This window comes from Dromaius novaehollandiae, chromosome 3, assembly GCF_036370855.1.
Source record: "Dromaius novaehollandiae isolate bDroNov1 chromosome 3, bDroNov1.hap1, whole genome shotgun sequence".
In the NCBI taxonomy this organism is placed as follows: domain Eukaryota; kingdom Metazoa; phylum Chordata; class Aves; order Casuariiformes; family Dromaiidae; genus Dromaius; species Dromaius novaehollandiae.
Window position 1 is genome coordinate 36,687,732 of NC_088100.1, and position 21,414 is coordinate 36,709,145.

A 21,414-nucleotide genomic window follows, 5' to 3' on the forward strand; every position below is an offset into this window, starting at 1 on the left:
GTATGTATTTAACACTGTCAGAGGAATAGAAGAATCTAGATTTAATCTCTTAGTTACACTTCTCTGGAAAAAAATTCAAAGCCCTTACCCCTCATCATAGCAAATCACCATAGCGAATGTTACCATTTTTTTGCAACAACTCTGAGATACTGATAGTACAACACAAAAGCAGCTTGCACTGAACTAGTAGAACTGTATGCATGAATAAGCTCATTTTGGTAAACAATTTTTCAGTTTTCTCAGTGTTTCCTTCTTTAAATTGTCTTTGTTGCTTTCCAGTAGAAAGCAAGTTGCTTATGCATTGCAGTAAAATGATCAGAAGCTCTTTAGGTGTTGGATAAAAATTGACTACACAAGCATAAAAAAATACAGATGTTCTTGCAGGTTCTTACTAAGGGTTTGTTGCTTAGAGCCACATTGAACTGAGGTATTGTCTTATACCCAATGTGGTAGGTGGAAAAAGTTTCAACAAGGCACTGAAAGGAAAGATGTGAGTAAGTTTACAAGGTTTTTTTTGCCAACTTGTGCAGAGTAAAATTTGCATTTTAGAATACGAATGAGGCACGTGAACAGTTTTGTTAACACATAAAAACCCAACCATACAGCTTTTTAAGAAAGTTATGCGAGAACTATATAATAGGAATCTACCACATATAACATCTTATATTAGATACACACAATTTTCTATAATTTCTATAATTTTCTATAAATTGTGTGTATGAAAGTTAGCTCTGAACATAATGAAGTTGCATAAATACATGAGCTGGTTAAGGTTTGCATTTTGCATTCAGGAAGCAATTACTTTTTCTGTTAAACATTTGACTCCTTTTAGTGGTAAGCTTTACTTTCATCAGACTTAACACACTGTGTAGTTGACCAAAAAAACCTGTGCATTCATACTTGGTACATAAAAAGGCTATAAATATACAAGTCTTTCATCTTGAAATTAACACTATTTACCATCACCTCCATTCAAATTCAAACAAATTGGCTGTACCGATTAGGCTCACAAATACAGGTGAGATTCAATATCAAAAACATGTACCCTGGAAAATGTCCTTACAGATGAGCATTTCTATCTTTTTGCCAACTAGTTTTAAGCCAAATCTAAAGCTGTATAAGCAGCATCTATTCAACATCTATTTTTAAAGAACTGAAAGAAAACCCACAATGAAAACGTATCCTGAATTTCTGCTAGAAATAGCATTTAATCAGCTGAAGCAGGAGCTTTAACAGATAGAAACAGAAGCTACAGTATCGCCTCATGACTGAGAGCCTTACATCTGAGGAACTGTGTCCATTTTCTAACTCTTCAGCAGGCCTCGCAGTTTCTTCTAATGCGTATCTGGTACGGTAGTTGTGCTGGTTAGCTTGCTGCTTTCTTGAATCACTAGCATCTAGTAAATGATCATGAGAATGGTTCTGTGAAAGCACAAAAATCAAAAATAGGTCTTATTAATATCAGTTTGATTTCAGGTTAGTATCCTATTTAAGAATAGTATTCCAAGAAGCAACTTCTGCAGTAGCAAAAGATACAAGTGCGAATATTAGAAAATTCAAAACAAGGCCACAAGTCCAAAACTAGAGAGTCGCAGAGGAAAATTCCCCACATACGTAGCTTAACATGAGCACCAAGCACTTCAGTATATTCTGCAAAAAAAGAAAAAAAATCTTTCTGTACAGATATAATAGGAAATTCTTATCCTAAATTATTAAAATTCTTCATTGTTTACGGTACAAGGTACACAGACTGTTAACTGATAGGCTAAGAGCTTGTAACAGCTCAAAATTATATTAATAAAAATGGCTCAGAGGAAATGGAACCTCTTATACTCAAGAGGTTAGGATAAGACAACTTTCCCAGTAAAAGTTACTAAGCCTTTGTAAGATAGAGCTTACTAGTTTATCTATACACATTGTAATAAATTAATAAAGTATGCCTTGTGTTGGAAATCTGTTTGAGTGAATTGAAACAAGAACATTTTCCCCATTTCAATATTATAAGCCCTTTGAACTTTGGGAAAGCTGTATCTGTTAAGCTTATGCTCCAACTGTACCTCGTTAGCAAATGAAGAAGCTACACTACTTATATTTACTACTCAGTGCTCTTTCATGCTATACGAATCCACATAGTTGCTGCAGCACTAGAATTTTAGAACAGTGCTCTTCTACAGATGAAGCTATATATACACAAAGTTTAAAATTTCCCCTGTACTACTATAAAATGACAATGTGATACACACCAACTACATGGAGTACCATACAGAACTGATATGGTATACATGGAGTACAACTTATGCCTGAATTTCCAGCTTGTAAATATTGACCTGTATATGACCAGAAGACCAGACAGACAGCATCCCAAAATAAAGTTCCAGTAAACTCCTATTAGTCTCAACACTTTGATGTTGGTAGCTGGAGACAAACCAACTTACAGATCTTGCCGGTACTGCATTTCAGTTGCCTTGAAGTAGTAGCATATTGTTACGTTTACTTTCTTTCAAATGACATATGGCAAGAAAAACAACATGCAAGTGTGCCATTCTGCGTAACAGAAATGTAGGTTCTTAAAACCCAATACGTAACTTAGAGAGAACTTTAGCAAGCATCATTTTGCAACTGGAGGGTCAGATCTGCTAGAAGAGACCAATATAGTAGCACATCCCTTAGCAGACAGAGATGGTGGTTACCAAGAAAGGCCTTTAAATGGTAAAATGATGCATGGAAGAGTTCAAATGGATTAAAGCCAAATGTTAAGAATATGAGTTCCTATAAAGCTTAAAATAATAAAATAAGGTCGTAATTAAGAAATGCTTCACACTCCAGTATAAAGAGATCTTGTTCTGCCTGTAGAAAACGTAATACAGTATAGTCACTTGCTCCTAACACTGTAAGTATGTAGCTCTGTATTAGACCCCTGCCAAAAAGTGCTACAATCTCAATTTCCAAGGTTTTGTTCAGATTTTTTTTGGCACCCATGCTTGAACTTCTGTCTAGCCCAGATCTGAAGAAATTGTTTCTGGACACTTCTCTAGATGCCACAAAAGGAGGGGTCCTTCCCCACTGTTCTCTCTTCCATAAAAGTCATGCAGGTATCTATTGAGTGCTGACATGGTTGAAAAACTGGTCTCAGGAATGAGGCAAGCATAACTGGAAGGAACCACAGAGAGGTACCAATATTATCAGAGCCTTCTGGAATGACAGACTGCTTTGTACCTCTTCCCTTTGGATCTTTTCTTCTGGAGAAAAGAGAAGATCCTGCCTGTCCTGTATGATGGAAGTTTGGTTCATGACTGGGATCCTAAGTTTTCCCATTGAGAATAAAACATGCTTTCTGGCCAGAACTGTACTGGAACTTCGCTAAGTGCCTGGCTGTAGCTAGGATTTGGCTTCCTTTAGCCACAACAACTCCTCCTTCCCCCCCCCCCCCCACTTAAATATGCAGAACTCTGATAGCAAGAGGTTTTTTTCTACCCTCCATGTTAGACGACATGCACCTTTTTGCAGGGATGACTCCAACTGTTCACAGGCCAGCACACTGATGTTATGTATCTGTATGATTACACTACGGTTTTCACCTAAATGGATAAGACAAATTGCTCTACGCTCTGTCACAGTAACTTTGTATTTTATTTGTTCTGTTCATTGAATTTAAGTTAGGGAAGCTGATGTCTGATCTTCCCAAAGAGAGGGCACTGATTTTTAGCAGCACTACCCAAAGACACTTCTACAGGGATTACTTAGTAATCATCATTTTAACATCAGCACTGCCCAAACTTCTGAAGCCTAGAGCATTCCTTTTACTGGATTCAAATTGGCAGCACATACCAGATCTCTCCAAGCTGCTTTGACCTTACTCAGCACAGCAGTGAGGCAGGCCCAAGACTAGTGGCCAACTCCATCACACAGCACATTCTGCCCCTCAGCTTTCTGGGGCTGCTCAATTCTTGTCAGACTCTCAAGACTGATTGCTGAAGCGGCCAGACAGGTCACACGAGCCAGTGTTACAGCAACATGCTTCTGCTGCTTTCACAGAACACCTATTGGGAATAGCTGCTTTATACAAGACCAGCTACCTGTTAGCATCATGAAACAGGGTATAAGAAAGCAAGGACAACAGAAGTGGGATCACAAAGGCCCAATGAAACAAATGAGTCAAGTACCCTTTATATTAATAAGGACACATTTTGCAGAAGCTACACTATACCCTGATTAGATACGCTTATTTGTCTTATCTCTCTGGAAATTAAATCTCTAAAAGTTTACATCCCCATTTCTACCTAGAGGTGAGATTTCTCAGCTGGGTACTGTGAATATAGCCCTTTTCCCTATTTATAGTGAAATGCTGGATCCCTGAAAAACAGGCATGCTTTGTATTGCTTTTTGTTTTTTGGAAAGAGTTCTTCTCTTTTAGCAGTTCAGAGGTTGACAAAAATCAATCAATCAATCAACAAACAATCTTTCTTTCATGGAAGCACCTATCAAAACAGTAACAGGCTGTTTTGGGAATGGTCCTAGTACCAAAAGAAAAAAATAGTTCAAGAAGTCATTGTAAATAATGAAGAAGGACTGTAAAGTATACTTTCGTATATCTTGCCAAAAACATATTTTAACATTACTCCTACTCAACACAGCATTGCCAAAACCAGTTGAAAACCTCCAAGTTGGGAAGATTCTTATTATTGTACGTGGTGGTGTGTGTGTGTGCGTGCATGTGTGTGTGCGTGTGAAGGTTTGAGTAGAAAGAGAAGGTATTAAAAGCTTTTTCCAGCTAAAATGGAATCACTAAGATTTGCAGCAATGACTGAGGAAACACAGCTAACAGTCCTCTTTTTACAATATATATCATAGAGAAAGAGCTTGGAATTAGACTCTGAACTCTACAGGGAGGCTTGGAAATAAAGCCAAGATCATCATGGATTTGAGGTTCAACCATCACTTCCTATCTCTCTTTTAAGTATACTTTGATGAACAGTCATATACACTGACAAGTAGTTTGTATCACATCCAAGGCTTCCATTCAATACCAGAGTTCATCTATGACACATCAGAAATTACAGCTGCTGCCAGAACATTTTTTCTGAGAAATACAAACAGTGACATTTCCTGTATTTAACAGTGATTGGTTCAAACAGGTCATCTGGACACAGCTGGGAGGATTTTTTAATACTATTTTTGAAAGACCTGTTGACTCAGTGGAAACTCTCAGTGGTGTCCTGACAACTTCCAAGTCTGAACATTACATTCTACTATCTGTAACACTATAACTCCACCAGGAAGCAAAGCTTTGCTTTTATACAGGGTTCCAGTAATTTTGCAGGCTTTTGGTTATAACAACTTCACTCTGTTTCTTCACCAGCTGTTTCTATTCTCAATCTGAAAATTGTCCCTTTTTCGTGAAGGCAGTAGGGATCAGGCTATACTAGTAAGTTAAATAGGGCCAGGCCACCAGCATATGCCCAGTACCAGAATGCAATCATTAACAGATGCTTACAACCTCCTTAGGACAAAGAAAGAAAACTCTTTGTAAAGCTCTGCGTATGCTTTCCCAACATTATGCTTTCTATTCATCAGTTTGTCAGATAGTCTATATAACTGCTTTAATTCTTGACTGTGTACACTATCTAAATTCTTCAGCCCAACAGTTCCCTCTGAACTTAATTTGTCCTTAAGGAATTTTTTTTTTCTAGAGAGATACTTTTGTATTAGAGAGATCTTTAATAAACACCTTTGTCCAAAATTAAACACTCTTCAACAACTGTGAGTTCTCCTCCGATGACAAATTTAACAGATCACCCAAACTGCTAGTACATAAAACAGTTATTACCTCCTATTCTGCTAAATATCATCCCTTCATATTCTCCTGAAATATAGATCTGTGCTTATAATTACGTAGTTCTTACTCTTACCATCACATACAGGTAAGAAATTAGTGTAAGGTATTCCAAAAGAAATGAAGACAATAGGCAAAAAGCAGTAAGTGCTTCCAGGTCTCAAATATTTTATTCTTAACATCTTGCCAACTTACTTGGAAGTAGTGGTTAAATCACACATAAGAGGAAATTAGTACTTCTGAGGAACACAATTAAACTATCCTTAGCAAAGAAACGCGCACATTCCTCCTGTTTTCTGTTAGTTTGCAACATAATGATTTACACCTGCAATGGTAGAGGCCTATTTGTACTTTTTGTCCAACCACAGCAATCTCCAACTTCCACTCCTTGAAATTTCTGTTTAAAATTTCCACCTATTGGCAATTAAAAACATTTACATTTCTATCATTTAATTTCACTTGGATAGACCACATCAACCCTCTATTCTGTAGAAATTCCATAGCTTTTTAATATTTATTGAAATGCACTGTAATCCCAGTAGTTTAATAAATGAATACTCTCATTTTATGAACTGAGAACCTTTATCTAAGCATGTTTTTTATCTCATCTCTCAGCATTTGGCATGTTCTTCAAAAATTAATTTAAAAAACAGTTCCATTTTGAAAAAGCTAAAATTCTAATGTAATAGTCTTTCTTGTGTCATTAATTTCATTTTTTTTAAATGTTCTTATTTAACAGTAACCTCAAAAAACTCCATACCTCACCAATGACTTTGAAAGTCAAATCGAATTCTTCACTTCACATTTAAATCAGTAGTACTAAATGCTATTCAGATCAAAATACCCAAGCCTTCAGAGGTTCACTCACACAACTCCATTAGTCTTTCAAAGCACATTTCTCAATATGACCCATATCAAAAGAAATGTGGGTCTTCTGATTTTAAGCATTAGCATGCTTATCTGACTTCCACCTAAGCTGCAGATATTGTTAAAGAAGAAAGACTGAGTTATGACTCTGTACTGCTTTCATCACACCCTGGAATGACTCTGGAACAAAAATTAATAATAAGACTTAGGAAGGCTCCTAACTACAGAAGTAACTTTACCTTATATTACATTCTTCCCCTAAACTTTAACTAAAATTTAAGTTGCCAACCAAAACGCTAAGAATTGTTCCTGCCTTTCTGTTCATTTCTATACTTCTGAGATCATTTTAGTTATAGAGGGGAAGAAAAGAACAAAAGAAAATATTATTTTATCATTATTATAGAAATAGAGCTAAAAAATTTCAAAAACTGATATAAAATTAATATTCTCTAGAGCATGAACATAACTGACTTTGTATTTATATGAGGATGTTTTAATACAAGCCCTGTTTACTTTGTTCCCAGCATTCCTGAAGGTATGGCAGCATGAGATGTTTTCTAGAATTCTTGACATTGTAATTCTTGGGTCTATAGACTACTAAAAGAATGTTTTCCTGTCTTGCTTGGGGGGATCCCCATCTCTTCTAGACCATGAATTATCTCATGAAACACTGAAGAATTCACTAGGCAACAAAAGGGCTACAATCTTTCAATACTACTGTAACACAAAACACAAGATATCCGTATGAAAGCCTACCACATGCACTCAGGGTTAAAAAAAAAAAAAAAAAAAAACACTAAAAACATCATACAACAGTTTTTTGGATTGGAATCAGTCTTACTTCTCTTCCTTCCCAGTTTTGTATATAATTTCATGACTACAGAAGAGGACAACAATTCTAATTCACTATTCCAAATGCTCAGAAATTACTGGACAAAAATGTGCTTATGTTAACCATAAGAACAACAAAAATTGCTAAAATCTGAGCAGTGTAGCTAATTGAGAGACTTAATCGCTTGGGACCAAGCACTCTTTTCACAAATTTGTTTAGCTTATTAAAAGCCTATTTGATACCTACTTATTTCTCAGTCCCTCTGAGATCTATCTCAAGAGATTTTCACTATCCATATACTTCTCCATAAATCTGAGTGCTCCAAAAAGTGATAGATTTAACAAAGAATAAGCAAAGGAAGAATATCAAATTTCTGTTGTGAGATAAATGAAGGACACATTCTCATCTGGATCAGTATATGAAACTGAGCTAGCTTTTGCTCTTAAAGATTTTAAGGAGATAAATATGTATAATGAAAATTTGGGACTCAAAAGGATCCAGTGAAACCTTTAAATTAAGGAGACTAAAAATTTCTCCTCTGGGAAGAATATTTTAAAGTCATCCATTATGAGTTTCTTTTCTCAAAGATGTAATACAAGTAAATTGCCAAAAACAAGATGCTGGACTAGAGCACGAGCTCATCTGCTCTGCTATTTTTACGTCCTGGTGATATTTTAGGAAAACTATAACCCAATTAGAAATTCAAGAGTAAGCTGGTAGGAATGCATGGAGCAGGATCATTTGACTGTATGTGGTAGCTAGAGAGAAAAGGAAAAAAAAAAAAAACCTCAAGCAGCGCAATTGTTCAAGTAAATTTAAAGAAAGCCTATAAATCAGCACCAAAACATATCCCCTCAAGTAAAGAAAAAAAAATTTCTTAAAATTTGAATTTTAAGTCTATCTTCTATTATTCCTGAGAGAAAGTAAGAGTTACCAATACTATGATGCCCTTGTAACTCATTAATGGGCCTTATCATAGCTGCCTCCAAACCCTTGAAGGACAAAGGGCTTATTTCTATGTATAAAAACTGGTAGACACAAGACACAATGAAAAAAAAAAGTTCACTTGATTTTGGGCAAATACAGTTAATGGAGCTTGCAGCACTACAATTAGCACACAGGTACCATTTCTTCACATAGTAATGCACAGAATTTTAATGAGACTCAGTTAAGAAAAAAATGGAAAATGATTAGGGGACTATTGGAGGGAGATTACTCTCACCTTTGTTGAAAACTTTACTTGGGTTGAATGCCAAAAAAGAAGTAAAACCGAGATGTAAATTAAGTTTAGTAACTGTAGAAATGTGTTCATCTCTAATTTACTGTTTTTATTGCATATAAAATTAATTCATCACTATTAAAAAAAATACAGGAGCACTACTTAGCATCTGAAATTTACTTATTTTCAGATTGCTTTCAATCTCCATCCTTTTCTCCCCCAGGGAGTGAATATACGGTACAGGCATTAAGTATGTTACTCTAACAAAATTAAGAGTTGCAGAGTCTTTTTTATACTTGTTCTTTACTTTCTTTTGCAAAATATTTTTTACTTATTTTTCTACCTTGAATCCCCATAGTGACTTTTACTATTTTCAACAGACAATTTGCAGGCATATATTTTATTAAGTTTCACCCTTTTAATTAAGGGTGAAACCATCTCACCTACAATACTACAACAGTACTACAAAAGCCAAAGCAGCTCAGTTTTACTAAGTTACTAAAAACCCCTTCTCCTTTATAACTGCTTTAACATTTACCTCTTTAATTACAAAATTTGGTAAGTTTAGCTAGGAAAGAATAGAGAAGCATGTGAGATGCACAGATAAACCCTGATTTCTAATTATAAATACATAAAAGTTATATGAGAACATCAAGTCAATTATGATCACAAGTTTCATTTTTAATATAAATCATTTCTCCCTATGGTTTTCATCTATCCAGTCTCTCTCTCTCTCCTGCAAAAAATGTATTGGTATCTCCAGTAAAAAACATGACTTACAAAATCCCATATAAAATGGTACCATAATTATGAATGTACTGTGACAGAAAATACCTGATTCTTTATCCACAATGGGATATGTGCTTAAATGCATTGGTGTTAAGGACTATGACATGAGTTTTAATCAAACCTTTCCATAGAATGCTTTATGTCAAACACTAAAAAACAGTAGCAGGATGTATCGGTCAATAGCAACAGATTCCCAACAGCAATTTCCCAACAGTCTCCAATACCAGATTTACAGGGCTTCTCACTTAAGGGCTTATAAAAGAAATCTCAGTTGCTTAGTTAGAACATAGTCAAGCATCAACAGAGGCAAAATTCCTCATTCTGGGAAGGTAAACACATATTCCTGTGTTCCTGTTTTTTAAATTTAAAACTGAGAAGAGTAATGTAAATTCACGTGGCCTAACACACTGAATTAAATTTTATGGTTCTTGCTGTAATAAAGTACAAGTGGCTATTTACCTTGGAGAAAGTAGGTATTTTGTTGTCTCTTTGAACGTGACTCGTTATATGCTTTCTTTTCTCTTCCGACCGATAAACCCTTATTTCTTCTTCTCCCTTTGCTGTTCTCCATTCTTCTTGCCTACTGGAAAAATAAAATTGAGATGTTAACTTCAAAGAAAAATACTACAGCTGAGAATATCTCTTCCGATTATGGAATAAATATTCAATGCTTATAACAGTCTTTGAGTAGTAGTAGTTTCTCTCTTTAGAGTCAGAATTTAGCTTCAAAGTTATCCTTTCTGAACACAGTAAAATTTAAAATGGCAAGTAATGAATATCTGCTATGTTGTGTTTAAAGGACATCTATCTGACTTAACTATTTCCAAATCTATGATTCTCAATTCAAAATCAAGATTCTGGAGAAATGGCCACACAATATCTGAAGTAAGGCAGAAAAACACAACTGAAAAGTACTCTTTCTTCATTGTTTACAAGATAGCAGTTTCTAAATCCAAAGGAAACCTGCATCTTTACACCAGCTCAGTGACTTGGGACATCAGTTATCTCCCCTTGAAAAGGTTTTTCAAAATTTTAAACATTCAAAAAACATTTGGTTACTTAATTATTTCAATCATATTTCAGAAAGCTAGAGCAGTTTACTTTTATCAGTAAAGCACAAAATCCCTACCTGCCACACTCGGGAACGTATTTGTCACAAAAATTTACTACCGGAAGAAATAAAAGTACTGCAGGTTTGGAAATTCATCTCAGGCTGAAGACTGGATGTTGGATTAGGTCAGTGTCCCAGCCTTCTATGAAGGCCATAAAATACCAGAGACTAATGTGGTCAAATCACTGTAATCTTATGCTAACAGTCAGAACAAATATAAGCAGTTAGATCCCAAGGCATATACGAGTTAAATTACTCTCTCTTCTGCTCTATCAGCACTTTTTAATTCACAACACACTGATAATTCCAAGACTTTCAAATGTCATGGAAACAACAGTTGATTTAAAACTGAAACCGATTTTAAGAATTATGAGACCACAGAATAGCTAGGTACCACACAAGCTGTTCTGTAACAATGTGAATTCCAAAACTGTTCAATTTAACTAAGTTGACCAAACTAAAATCCACTGCAAACTTGGAAGACCTCTGTTTACCTGGCCACTCCAGATGAAAGCTCAGGCACTACAACCCTTCGACTCCAAGCCACAAGGTCCCGCTCAGTGGCTATTTCACTTCTTGGTGCATTGCTGTGCATCTGACGCACACCTTCAATTTGTCCACTACGTCGTAATCCTATATTTGGTGGTGAGTGTACTTCTGAGGTAGAGCTTATAGATCCTGAAAAGTCAGAAAGTCATAGCTGTATTAGATCTAAAATTCTAAATGCTAAATGAAAGAAAAAAGAATTACTTCAGAAGAAATAAAGTATTAATTGAATAGAACAGTTCCAATAATCTCTGTAGTTTCCAAAACTCAAACTTCCTATACATCTATGGAGCTGCAGTACTGTTTAAAAATTTATACTGAAGAGGAGCTGAGACATCAATACTCTGAAGTAAAGCAAATATTTCACTGGTTCACTGTTCTTTAAAAGCGCTTCTGAAAACTTTTACAAAAAACTGACTATTGCAACTGCACTGCAGGTCCATTTTATGAAGTGCTGAGCTATCTTACTGAATCTGGATATTCCTTAAACACAAAGTCCACTAGTTTCAAAAATTGAAGCCACAACACTGGAAATTATTAGGAATCCAAGCTGTAAAATTTACAAACAAGAAGCTGAAATGGTCAAAAGAAAAAAACCACGATCCTCCAAACACCTAGGCTAAAAAAAAAAAAAAAAATTCCTCATGTTTCCACATCTTTCCACACACTTGAGCTCTTCTTGCCCCCTCAGGTGGATTTACCACAAAGAATTTTTTGGAGTTGAAGTTTACTGTGAAATCTTCTGTAAGACATTGAAATGTGAAATAGTTATACAGAGAAACAAGAAGCTCTTTCCTTTTCTCTCCCTTTTCATTTCCTTGATTATTTGCCACAATTCAGATTCCCATCAAGTATCTGGCCAGCTCTAGACTAAACAGCAGCACAGTTATTATCGCTAAGGGAACAGAATTGCTGCAAGTTCCTTGAGGGGGCATACAACAGCTATTACAAATTTGCTATGTTAATAATTCTGAGGTTATTAATTCTTTTTTGCGAAAGACAAAAAAAGTAGAAAAGTTTTACTATTTTCTATGGCTCCATACCTCCTTTCTAGTAGTTCAATAAAACACACATATCATGCACAATAATACGTGATTTACATTTTCCAACTGTCAGATGTTCCAATAGGAAAAACAAAACAAAAAACAGCCAGTAATTTACCTCTGCTTATCCGGCTGGTACTGCTAGTTCCTGCCTCCCCAGAACGTCTCTGATCCTGTTCTTGCTGAAGTCTTTGAATCATGCTATCCAATGGACTAACTTCTTGATTTGCTTGTTGACTAAGAACTTGATTCAATCCTGTGAAGCAAAATACGAAGAGAACAACACATAAATGTTGATTTGAGGAGCCAAATACTACAAACTGGCTATCTAAATTTTAGCTTTGAAATTAGAAGTACAGTATATAATCACATTTAAGTATGGGTTAATACATACTTCAAGAGTTTCACTTTTTAAACCAGATAACTCTTTTCTTAATATTAACAGTATTACATTTCCTGGGGCAGGGTCAAGATGATCACATGCCACTCCTAAAAAAAGGTTTAAATTTGATCGAGTATCATCAAGTCACAGAAGACTGTTGTTTGTCAGCTGAGTTAATGTCAATTGTCCACAAGCATGTTCTTAGCCTGTCCCAAATACACTATAAAGCACGTTAGCATAAATCTCAATGAATGAACTACATAAAGGATGTCTAATTGAAATAGAATAGTATTATCTATATGAGGGAACAGCAAGCAGCAAAAATGTTTGATTGAGCTCCACACTGGCATTATGACAATGTAGGAAAGTAATGCTAATTTTCTTTGATATGAACAACAGCCATGAAACCTCTTTGGGTGGGTCTCTCGACAGGACATAGTTCTATTTGAAAGGATTAGAAGGTGATAACGTTATTTCAGTGCAGCAAGCAAAAACCATAGCATGTAAACATAAACAATGCAAAACTTCTTTTCTTAGCCACAATGGTCACAAAATACTAGATATATATGGAGAAAAAGGCAAGGGTTACAGGCTGATTTGAAAAAGAAGTCAAATATCTCAATACAGGTGATGGAACGGAGTAGCGAGAAATTTGTGAACAGAAGCAAGTTGCATACATTTGTTGAGGCAGCGAAGAGGGAACTTGCAAGACTTTGTAATGTGAGATGACAATTTTCAAAGAAATAAGCTACAAAAATTATTTTCCCAGCATCATTCTAAAGAGATATCATAGCATAAAACCACATTTATCAAGATAAAATACAAGATACCACCGTAACCATGCTATGAAATAAAGAGTTTTGATTATGTGAAAGACAGAAACAGTCATCTCTTAACAGATGATGTTATGCAGAAAGAATATAAATATTTAAGATAGTGCTCTCAGGTTTTCAAGGTTAATTTAGCTGAAGCCAACTTCCCCAAAGCGTAGAATCACGGAATGAGGTCTGGTACAATCACAGATATGTTTTCTGACTGATGCGTAATAAGGCAGTCAGATTTGTTTGGTCAACTCATAAGCAGATATACTGTCTCTTGCAAACAATTTGAAATGCTACAAATAATCCAGGAACGCTTTTAAATAAAAAAAAATCCCTACCTAAACAAAAGGAGTATTTTTCATATTTCTAGTTTGTAAAATTTGCCTTCCTAAGTAACAATAAATTAAAAAAAAAGTCAAATAGGAAAGTGGTGTATATTTGAAATTTTCAATATATCTGGTTAAAAGGAGCTTCAGTTAACATATAAACAGTAAATCAAGCTTGACTAGCATTTTTTTTAACTTTTATAAGAAAGAAAAAAAATAGATAAGAATACAGAAAATTACTTGACTAAAAAAACAAACAAACAAACAAACTGTCATAGCTCTAAGTGAGATCAGTCAAATCCTATAATAAAGTTTCAGAAAAACAAGGAGCTTCCATAGTGGAAGGGGAACATATAAAGTACACAAACACAGTTTAGGTTTGGGTAAGGTTGCATATACTGTTGCTAAATTGTAGAGTAGATAAACATCTTCTGTTTCTCCCAAATCTCTCTGGCTCTCTGTTGGTCTGGTTGATGGCTTCCTGCTATTAAACAAAATGCTATGGACATCATCTTCCATTGGACCTTCATCTATCATGCAGACACATCATTATATTTAATATTGCTTTCTGTGTTCAGGGTCTGACTTATTTCAAAATATTACAATGGAGAACATGTCCAGGACATTTGCCAATTTGGAGATTACAAAAACATCATAGCTCCATGTAACAATGAGGTAAACTCACTGGAACCCTAATTTAGCTTCAAAACCACTGGCTAAAAAGTTGGAGATAAAGCACAGCAGACATTAACAAAAGGATTTTTGCCTTTTTACAAGTGCTACTTAGGTAGCATTTTTCCTATAGTTTTGGAGGAAACATTAAAACATTTATTAAAAATTATTTAAATATTCAGGGGCCTGCTATCCTCATCTGTAGACCTGAGGATGAAGAGATCGCTTGAGCAAAATGATACGGTATTTTATGGTCCTTCTGACAAAAGATGATCCTTGGAACACGTTGAAGTTTTGTTCTCTCACGCTATCAACTGTAGGAAATTCGTAAAACAGTCTTTTGGTGAGGAACGAAACTTCCACTCAACTTTCCTAGAATTTCTGACACACTGTAGACTTAAATACGGCATGTATAAGCCACTATTTATAGGCACAGGCAGTTTTCCCAGATTTTTAAGAATATCCAGATACTTAGCAATGCCTATCCTGGAAACATTTAAAGCTACTGTCACTAGCCACTGTTTGGTGATTCACATTAATGCTGAACTAGTAACACACAACAAGTAGGCATCATTTTTAAATCTTCACCTATCTGTACCACATTTAGGCAATTTCCAATAGCTGTTGCCCCAAAGTGTGTTCTCCACATGCATGGCATGCAATGAACAACTTTAGAGGAACATCCTAGGTTTTCATATCCTCATCAAGTCTTGAGAGATCTTTAATTGAAGCATCAAAGCTTAAGTTGAATGATTTTCTTCATCTCAAGAAGGGAAGGATTTGGCAGGAGGTGTCAGCCGTCCTCCTACTTACCTCCTCTTATAGCTGTTACCTGAAAAGGTGTGGAAGATCAATCTATTTCCTACGTTCTCTGAAGTAGGAAGTCTTACCCCCAAAAGATCAACTGAAAGCTCACTCAGCTTCTTACACCATTTCAATAATGAAATGATGAGCTCCAAGCAAACTGGTATTGTAGCGTTAGGAGTACGGACTTGAGCCATGACAGTACTGTAAGTGACGTAGGCTCCCACAAGCAGTGAGTGCCAAGCGACTCATTAGCCATGAAACTCTTACATGCTACATGAACTCTTATTAGCAATGATGAAGAAAAAGTACAAAGTGAGAGGGAAGTGGTAGAACACCTGGAGGTACCACATATACTTGTATACTGAACCGAAACTTTCCATACCTGATGATGTCACTCCCATCTGAGGAATAAGCTGTTCCTCCCTGCAGTTCTCACGACCAGGAACTAGCCTTTGATACCTTGCAGGATGAGGGTTGCCATCCACGTCAACCAAAAATGGAGGAGGCATAAGGTGTGGAGCCTGCTGTGTCTGTTCATCCAGGACAAAGTTGTTGGCATCACGGATAAGGGGCCGATAATCACTATGAAAGAACATCTGATCTGCTATCTGTAAACAAAGTCATTTTGTAATTTTTAAAGAACCTATAAAAAAAGCATACAAAACATATCTGCCAAAAGTATTCTTTACAGTGTTACTGGTGGTCACTTCTATAAAAACAATGTTATAAGCTGATCTATTTAACTCAGTTTAAAGGGGAAAATTTAACAAGTTTGTGGGGGGGGGTTTCCTCAGTACTCACTTTCTGTATTATACTACGACAAGAATAATCCAAAGGCTTGAGGGTGAGGAGTGTTTAAAGAACATGGGAATGGGAGAATGTTTAACAACCTGTAGTCATTTTAAACAGCACAGATAAATTAATAGGTTACAAATTATGATGTATATACACTGATAATGAAAACTGTACCGCAGACTTCTAACAGCTATGGTGTGGGAAGAAGAAGAATAGGAAAATTATTTATCACATCATTTGCAGTTCATCACCTAGTATTTTTAACACAAGCAGCCAAACATACATATTCTTACTAGAGTGCTAGATATTTGAAAAAGTTTCAGTAGATAAAAAGTTGAATTCTTCAGACTCAAAGGTTTGTTTTTAATTTCAGTCCACTCCCTCATAATTTATTCTAGGTGACTTTGCCACAGGCACTCAGGACTGAGGAATTCTTTTGTCCAACCAATATATACAAAGGTTTATGCTCCGCCCCCTCGCTGGCACATGCATCTCAATGTCACACAATCAGGGAGATACTGGATTACAAGGAGAAAAGAGAAAGCAGACAGCAGGCAAAATGATAGACAGATTACACATCCCAACACTGCTCACTGGAAAGTAAATCCCTTCAAGTGACAGTTCATGTAGACAGCTTAACTTTGAACAAATAGAAGTAACATCTCACACAATCATAATTCACTGGAAATAGATTTCCAGTGCAGCATAAAAATGATTAAACAATTGATCAAAGGTGTAAACAGATCTCCAAATAATTTTGTCATAGGTGTTAAAGACAGATATTTGAGCATGGACACAGAAATACCTGAGTTCTAGTAGAATGTGTTCCGACTTCTGGAGAGTATGCTCTATCATAATCAATTCGTAACAATTTTCTGTAACTTGTAATTCAGAAATCAGCAAGATACACATAATTGTGTCATCAAGAGACCAGACGTCAGAGTACAACGCAAACACTAAGTTTCCCTGTCCTGGATGAGAGATGACCAGGAAGGAATGATGACAATAAACATCTGTCTGATACAACATCAAAAAGAAATCCAAGGTGCCTACGTGCATCCACATGACACAAATAAAAACATATAGGAATCATCTGTCACACAGTTCTTGACTCTATCCAAATTCAGAAAAGTAGCAACAGCAAGAAAACTGTAAAGATGCACAGAGAGATGCAACAGCAAATAATTTACTTCTGGGATTGAAACGGCTACTCTTACTGAGTACATACGGACAAGATCACATCCTATGCAGTAAGAAGCCCTGACTGGAAAAGGTATTGTTGCCAAATTCTGTATTAACTTGAGGGAATGAATGGAAAAGATAACAAGCACTCTCATGAGGGGAACAATTGTGTTTCATCAACAGAAACTTCATCAACAGAAACTTGGTTTCATCAAGGCCAGCTTAACCACCTTGTTCCTCCAGCTCAAAGAGCTAGCTCAAGATGAAGAAGAAAAGTCCTATAGGAAGACTTAAGGTTTTGTGCAGAATCATAAGAGCAGAATATCTACTACTTTCACCTAGTGCAATCTTCCTATTACTATTAAGTACTTTCCATAGTGAAAAAGAAGAGTTTCCAATGGCATGACCATACAGGCTGTGAGTTTTAATGTCCTGTGATTTGGCTGTACAGTGCTCTCTGCATCTCACCCTACCAGGTTTTATAAGTAAGGGGAAGATCTGAAGGATCTTGGATTCAGTGTCCTCATACCAGAACAGTCTCCGGTGCAAGATCTGCAGGGACTTATCTGTATTTACCTTTCTGTGTACTCTTTACTGCAAGCAAGTATGGAACAGAAAGTAAATAACCATTTTCCACTCTGTGAGATAAGAATGGCATTTAACAGAGAATCCGGGCTCAGACCAGCTCTAAGCAGAACTCTGAAAAGCTCCTGCTGGAACCTGGGGCTCAGATATGCTCCAGTGTAAGATCTTATCCTCAGGCCCCAGGTCCTTCAGGGTGAATTAGGGAACCTTAAATTGCCATGTTCAGTTTCTCACATGTTCAGCAGACAACCTGAACCTGTTAAGAATACTAACAAGCAGACCTTGCTCTTCTACTTTTAGAGGTCAACTTCACGACAAAAACAAGATACTGTACCACCATAAAAGTGTCTTCTACATAGGACATCTCAAACTCAACCTTGTTGCTGGTGGGAAAGCTTTCAACACAGGTCTGAGCTCTAGAAGATAGACTGAAAGGTTCTTTCCTTTAGCAATTACACATTCAGAACCCTCAGTTTCTCCAAATAGTCTTTTTGTATTTGTATAGGTTTGCCTTTCCTCACTACTGCACAGGAGCTGACAACTTGCAACAAGGAACAGTGGTTTGGGTAGTCTAAAGGAATTAAGGCCTTGGAAGGCTCAGAGATACAGCCCAGTGCAAGATTTTAAATGAACTGAAAGGTGCCTTATGCTTTAGGATAGTTAGGCATTCTTGACAAGTCTCCCCACCTAAGCAAGGGGCCCCTGAAATGCATGTGCCCTGTTGACACTGAGCTCAAATCATCTCTGATGAACTTCAGACACTCAGAAATCTCAGCTGAGATTGGCTCAAGGTCCCCTTAACTGGATCAAAGACCAAAGGAGTCCAAAGCAACTAACAAATGTGTACTGCTCCACAAAACATGTCACCCCCCAAAAATACCACCCACAAACAAAAAACAATATACCTCATCATCATGGCCAAGATCACACCGAAAAATGTTTGTGGGGTTCAAAGGTGGGGGGGGAACGAAGGGGGTAACAAAAGGCCTAAACAGACAGTGATCTTAGTCAACTAGGAAGCACAGATCCTATCTGCACATAATATGAAAAAACTGTACATATGGAAGATGAAGAGATCTCTTACAGTAGAGCCAACATGAACTCGACTAGAATCATCATCTGGAGCACAACTTGCAAAGAGTACAGGACAAGTGTGAACAGACCGGTTATCACACTCCTTTTTCCTGTAAAAATCCTTCCCCAAAATATATGGAAATCATTTTAAAGACAAAAACATACCCTCTACAAGAGCATATTCTTATAAGGTGTCTAAATAAAACAAGCAGCTGGGGGGGGGGGGAGGGGCAGAAAGCACAGCACCAAGTCTCCAGCACCGCCAATCTTTAGTTATATTATTCCATAAGGCAGGTCAGACAAAAGTGAAAGGAGATGGAACCAGACAAGAAAAAGATCTGTAATTTCTGAGATGAGTTTTCTGTGAGCCGAAGATAGATTAAGGCAGCAAAAATGTAAATGCTATTTCTTCCCACTTCTTCTATGGTCAATAATGGTAACAATGTGGCACAGTTGTAGCTGGAGAAGATCATTTTAAATCACCTGAGAAGCAAAAAAATTGAAACACAATCTCTTCTCAGGTGCTGCAGAAAAAATCCCAAGGGAACAAAGGGTCTCTAGAGCTTAAAAAGTGAAAAACACCATTTTCCTTCTTCAAACAGATCTAATCCCTCAAAAGTTAATTTATCAAATGGCAGTGTAAAGGAAACTCCTGGTCTGCCATGGCAGAGACAAAAAGGTTCTTGGCATCATGTCCATTTGCAACATTTCTGAAGTGCAGAGGACTATACAATTACAAAACCACTAGAGAAAATAGGAAATCTGGAGCAATCCATGGACTATGGGGAGAGAAATATTTCTATCACAACGGGGTATAAATCTGGAAATGTAGGAACTCTGAAAGATAGAAAGACCTTGAAATTCATCTTCTGATAATCCTAGTTTTCCTGGCTTGTGTGGCTTCTGCTTCTGTGTATTTTCCCTTCTGTTCCAAAGAAAACAAACAGGTGGATTGATCTGTAGTAACAGTTGAGGGATAGCAACAACAGTCAAGTATTCAGTGCTTCAAATAACAGCTGAGAAAAAGGAATAAAATATCCCCAGTATTTAGCATTGCTGTAACTAGCATCAAGATAAGTACTGGAAGGCTTCAGACAAATACAGTCGCTTACAAGACAAAGACTAAAATTCCTTTTGCTCTCTCTCCTTCAGACCCGTGTGTTGTTTGACAGGGTGCTTTGAAGGCTGACCCAAGTTCAAAGATCCAAAGCAGAAGGCAGGATCCAGACACCACCACTTCACCAAGAATCTCCAAGCACTGGGTACCAGCAGCAGAGGGCCTTGTGGGCACTCCAAACTAGGTACGGTACAGTTCATAGGGCATGCTCATCAACCATGGCAGGTTGGAAGAAAGAAAGAAAAATCTTTCCAGTCATGAGGGTCTGTGACAAGCCACCCAAACTTAGAATACACAATGGTAACTATGATATCAGGATAAAGATACAATATTTTAATTTCACATTACTGTGTAAGCACCATGACATCCATGCTCGCAAAACTACATAAGCAGACATAAAGCTGTATCACTAGAATGCACAGGACCTCTACTGTAAATAATTGTCTCCCATGCTATGAAATGTTTAAACAAATATCAATAATTAGTTTTATTACAATGCCCCCACCCTGCCCCGCCTTTTCTCCTAGTTAGAACCAGAAAAATATTTAAAGTCGAATGTGCAACTAATATCAATTTCACTTCAGTCTATTCACTTTATCCACGTGGATCAACTACTATACACCTGCAAGCCCCTCACATCAGAGAGAAGGCAATGACTCTGATTTTTTTGTGATTCCCATGCAAACAACAATAGCTTCATATTATGTTTCTGTAATTTAAGGAAGACAAACACTGAAAGCAAGCCCAATCAGTGTCAACAACAGGAATCCAAGGCATCCCATATTAATGGTTCAATAATATGTTGAGATACATCTTCTCAAAATGAAGCTCTCAAGTATGCACAAATACATTCAAAACAAACAAACATTTTGATTTTCATCTTGCACTGTACCTTGTCATATTTGCTACTGGAACCAAAGCCAAAAATCAGAAGGTGACCATGAGAATCAGTACATGCAAAATGCTGTCCATCAGGAGAGCACTTGCAGTCAAAAACTGCACCATGTCCTTGTCCTTCAATCTGAAATACATCAATATACAAAACAATTAAGTTACCAGAAATAAATCATTTTAAATTATGATTCTCAAAACTGTGGTGCTGATGTTGAAATTTACATAAAATTGGTACAACAGTATACTGATAGATGGAAGTTACTTTAGTACACAGTTTACTTTTTAGCCATTCACTTTTCAGTGAATTTTGTGATAATACTCATGAAAGATGCCAAATTGATAGTAGTAGAAACGGACAGACTTTATCCACAAAGCAGGCACAGTATAGGAAGTAACAATAAAAGCTTCCCCTTGAATGTCCTGCTGATAAGCCTAACCAGAGAGCTGGGTCCAGTTCAGGGCTTTAGTCACTACATCCTTTCGATCCTCTGCCTTTCTGTTAAGCTAGCTCATAAGCAT

The 21,414-nt window shown here is 36.6% G+C and overlaps 1 protein-coding gene across 2 annotated transcripts in view; it reads right to left on the reverse strand.

Annotated features, from left to right (window-relative positions):
* PHIP (pleckstrin homology domain interacting protein) overlaps window positions 1-21,414 on the reverse strand; it is a 120,929-nt gene that overhangs the window by 37,511 nt on the left and 62,004 nt on the right. For both annotated transcript variants that reach the window (XM_026121112.2, XM_026121111.2), the window contains exons 16-21: window positions 20,894-21,022; window positions 15,631-15,856; window positions 12,359-12,496; window positions 11,146-11,329; window positions 10,000-10,123; window positions 1,282-1,422 (exon numbers count right to left, since the gene is read on the reverse strand). In XM_026121112.2, the coding sequence (XP_025976897.1) occupies window positions 1,282-1,422; window positions 10,000-10,123; window positions 11,146-11,329; window positions 12,359-12,496; window positions 15,631-15,856; window positions 20,894-21,022 (942 nt within the window). The remainder of the gene's footprint in view (window positions 1-1,281; window positions 1,423-9,999; window positions 10,124-11,145; window positions 11,330-12,358; window positions 12,497-15,630; window positions 15,857-20,893; window positions 21,023-21,414) is intronic.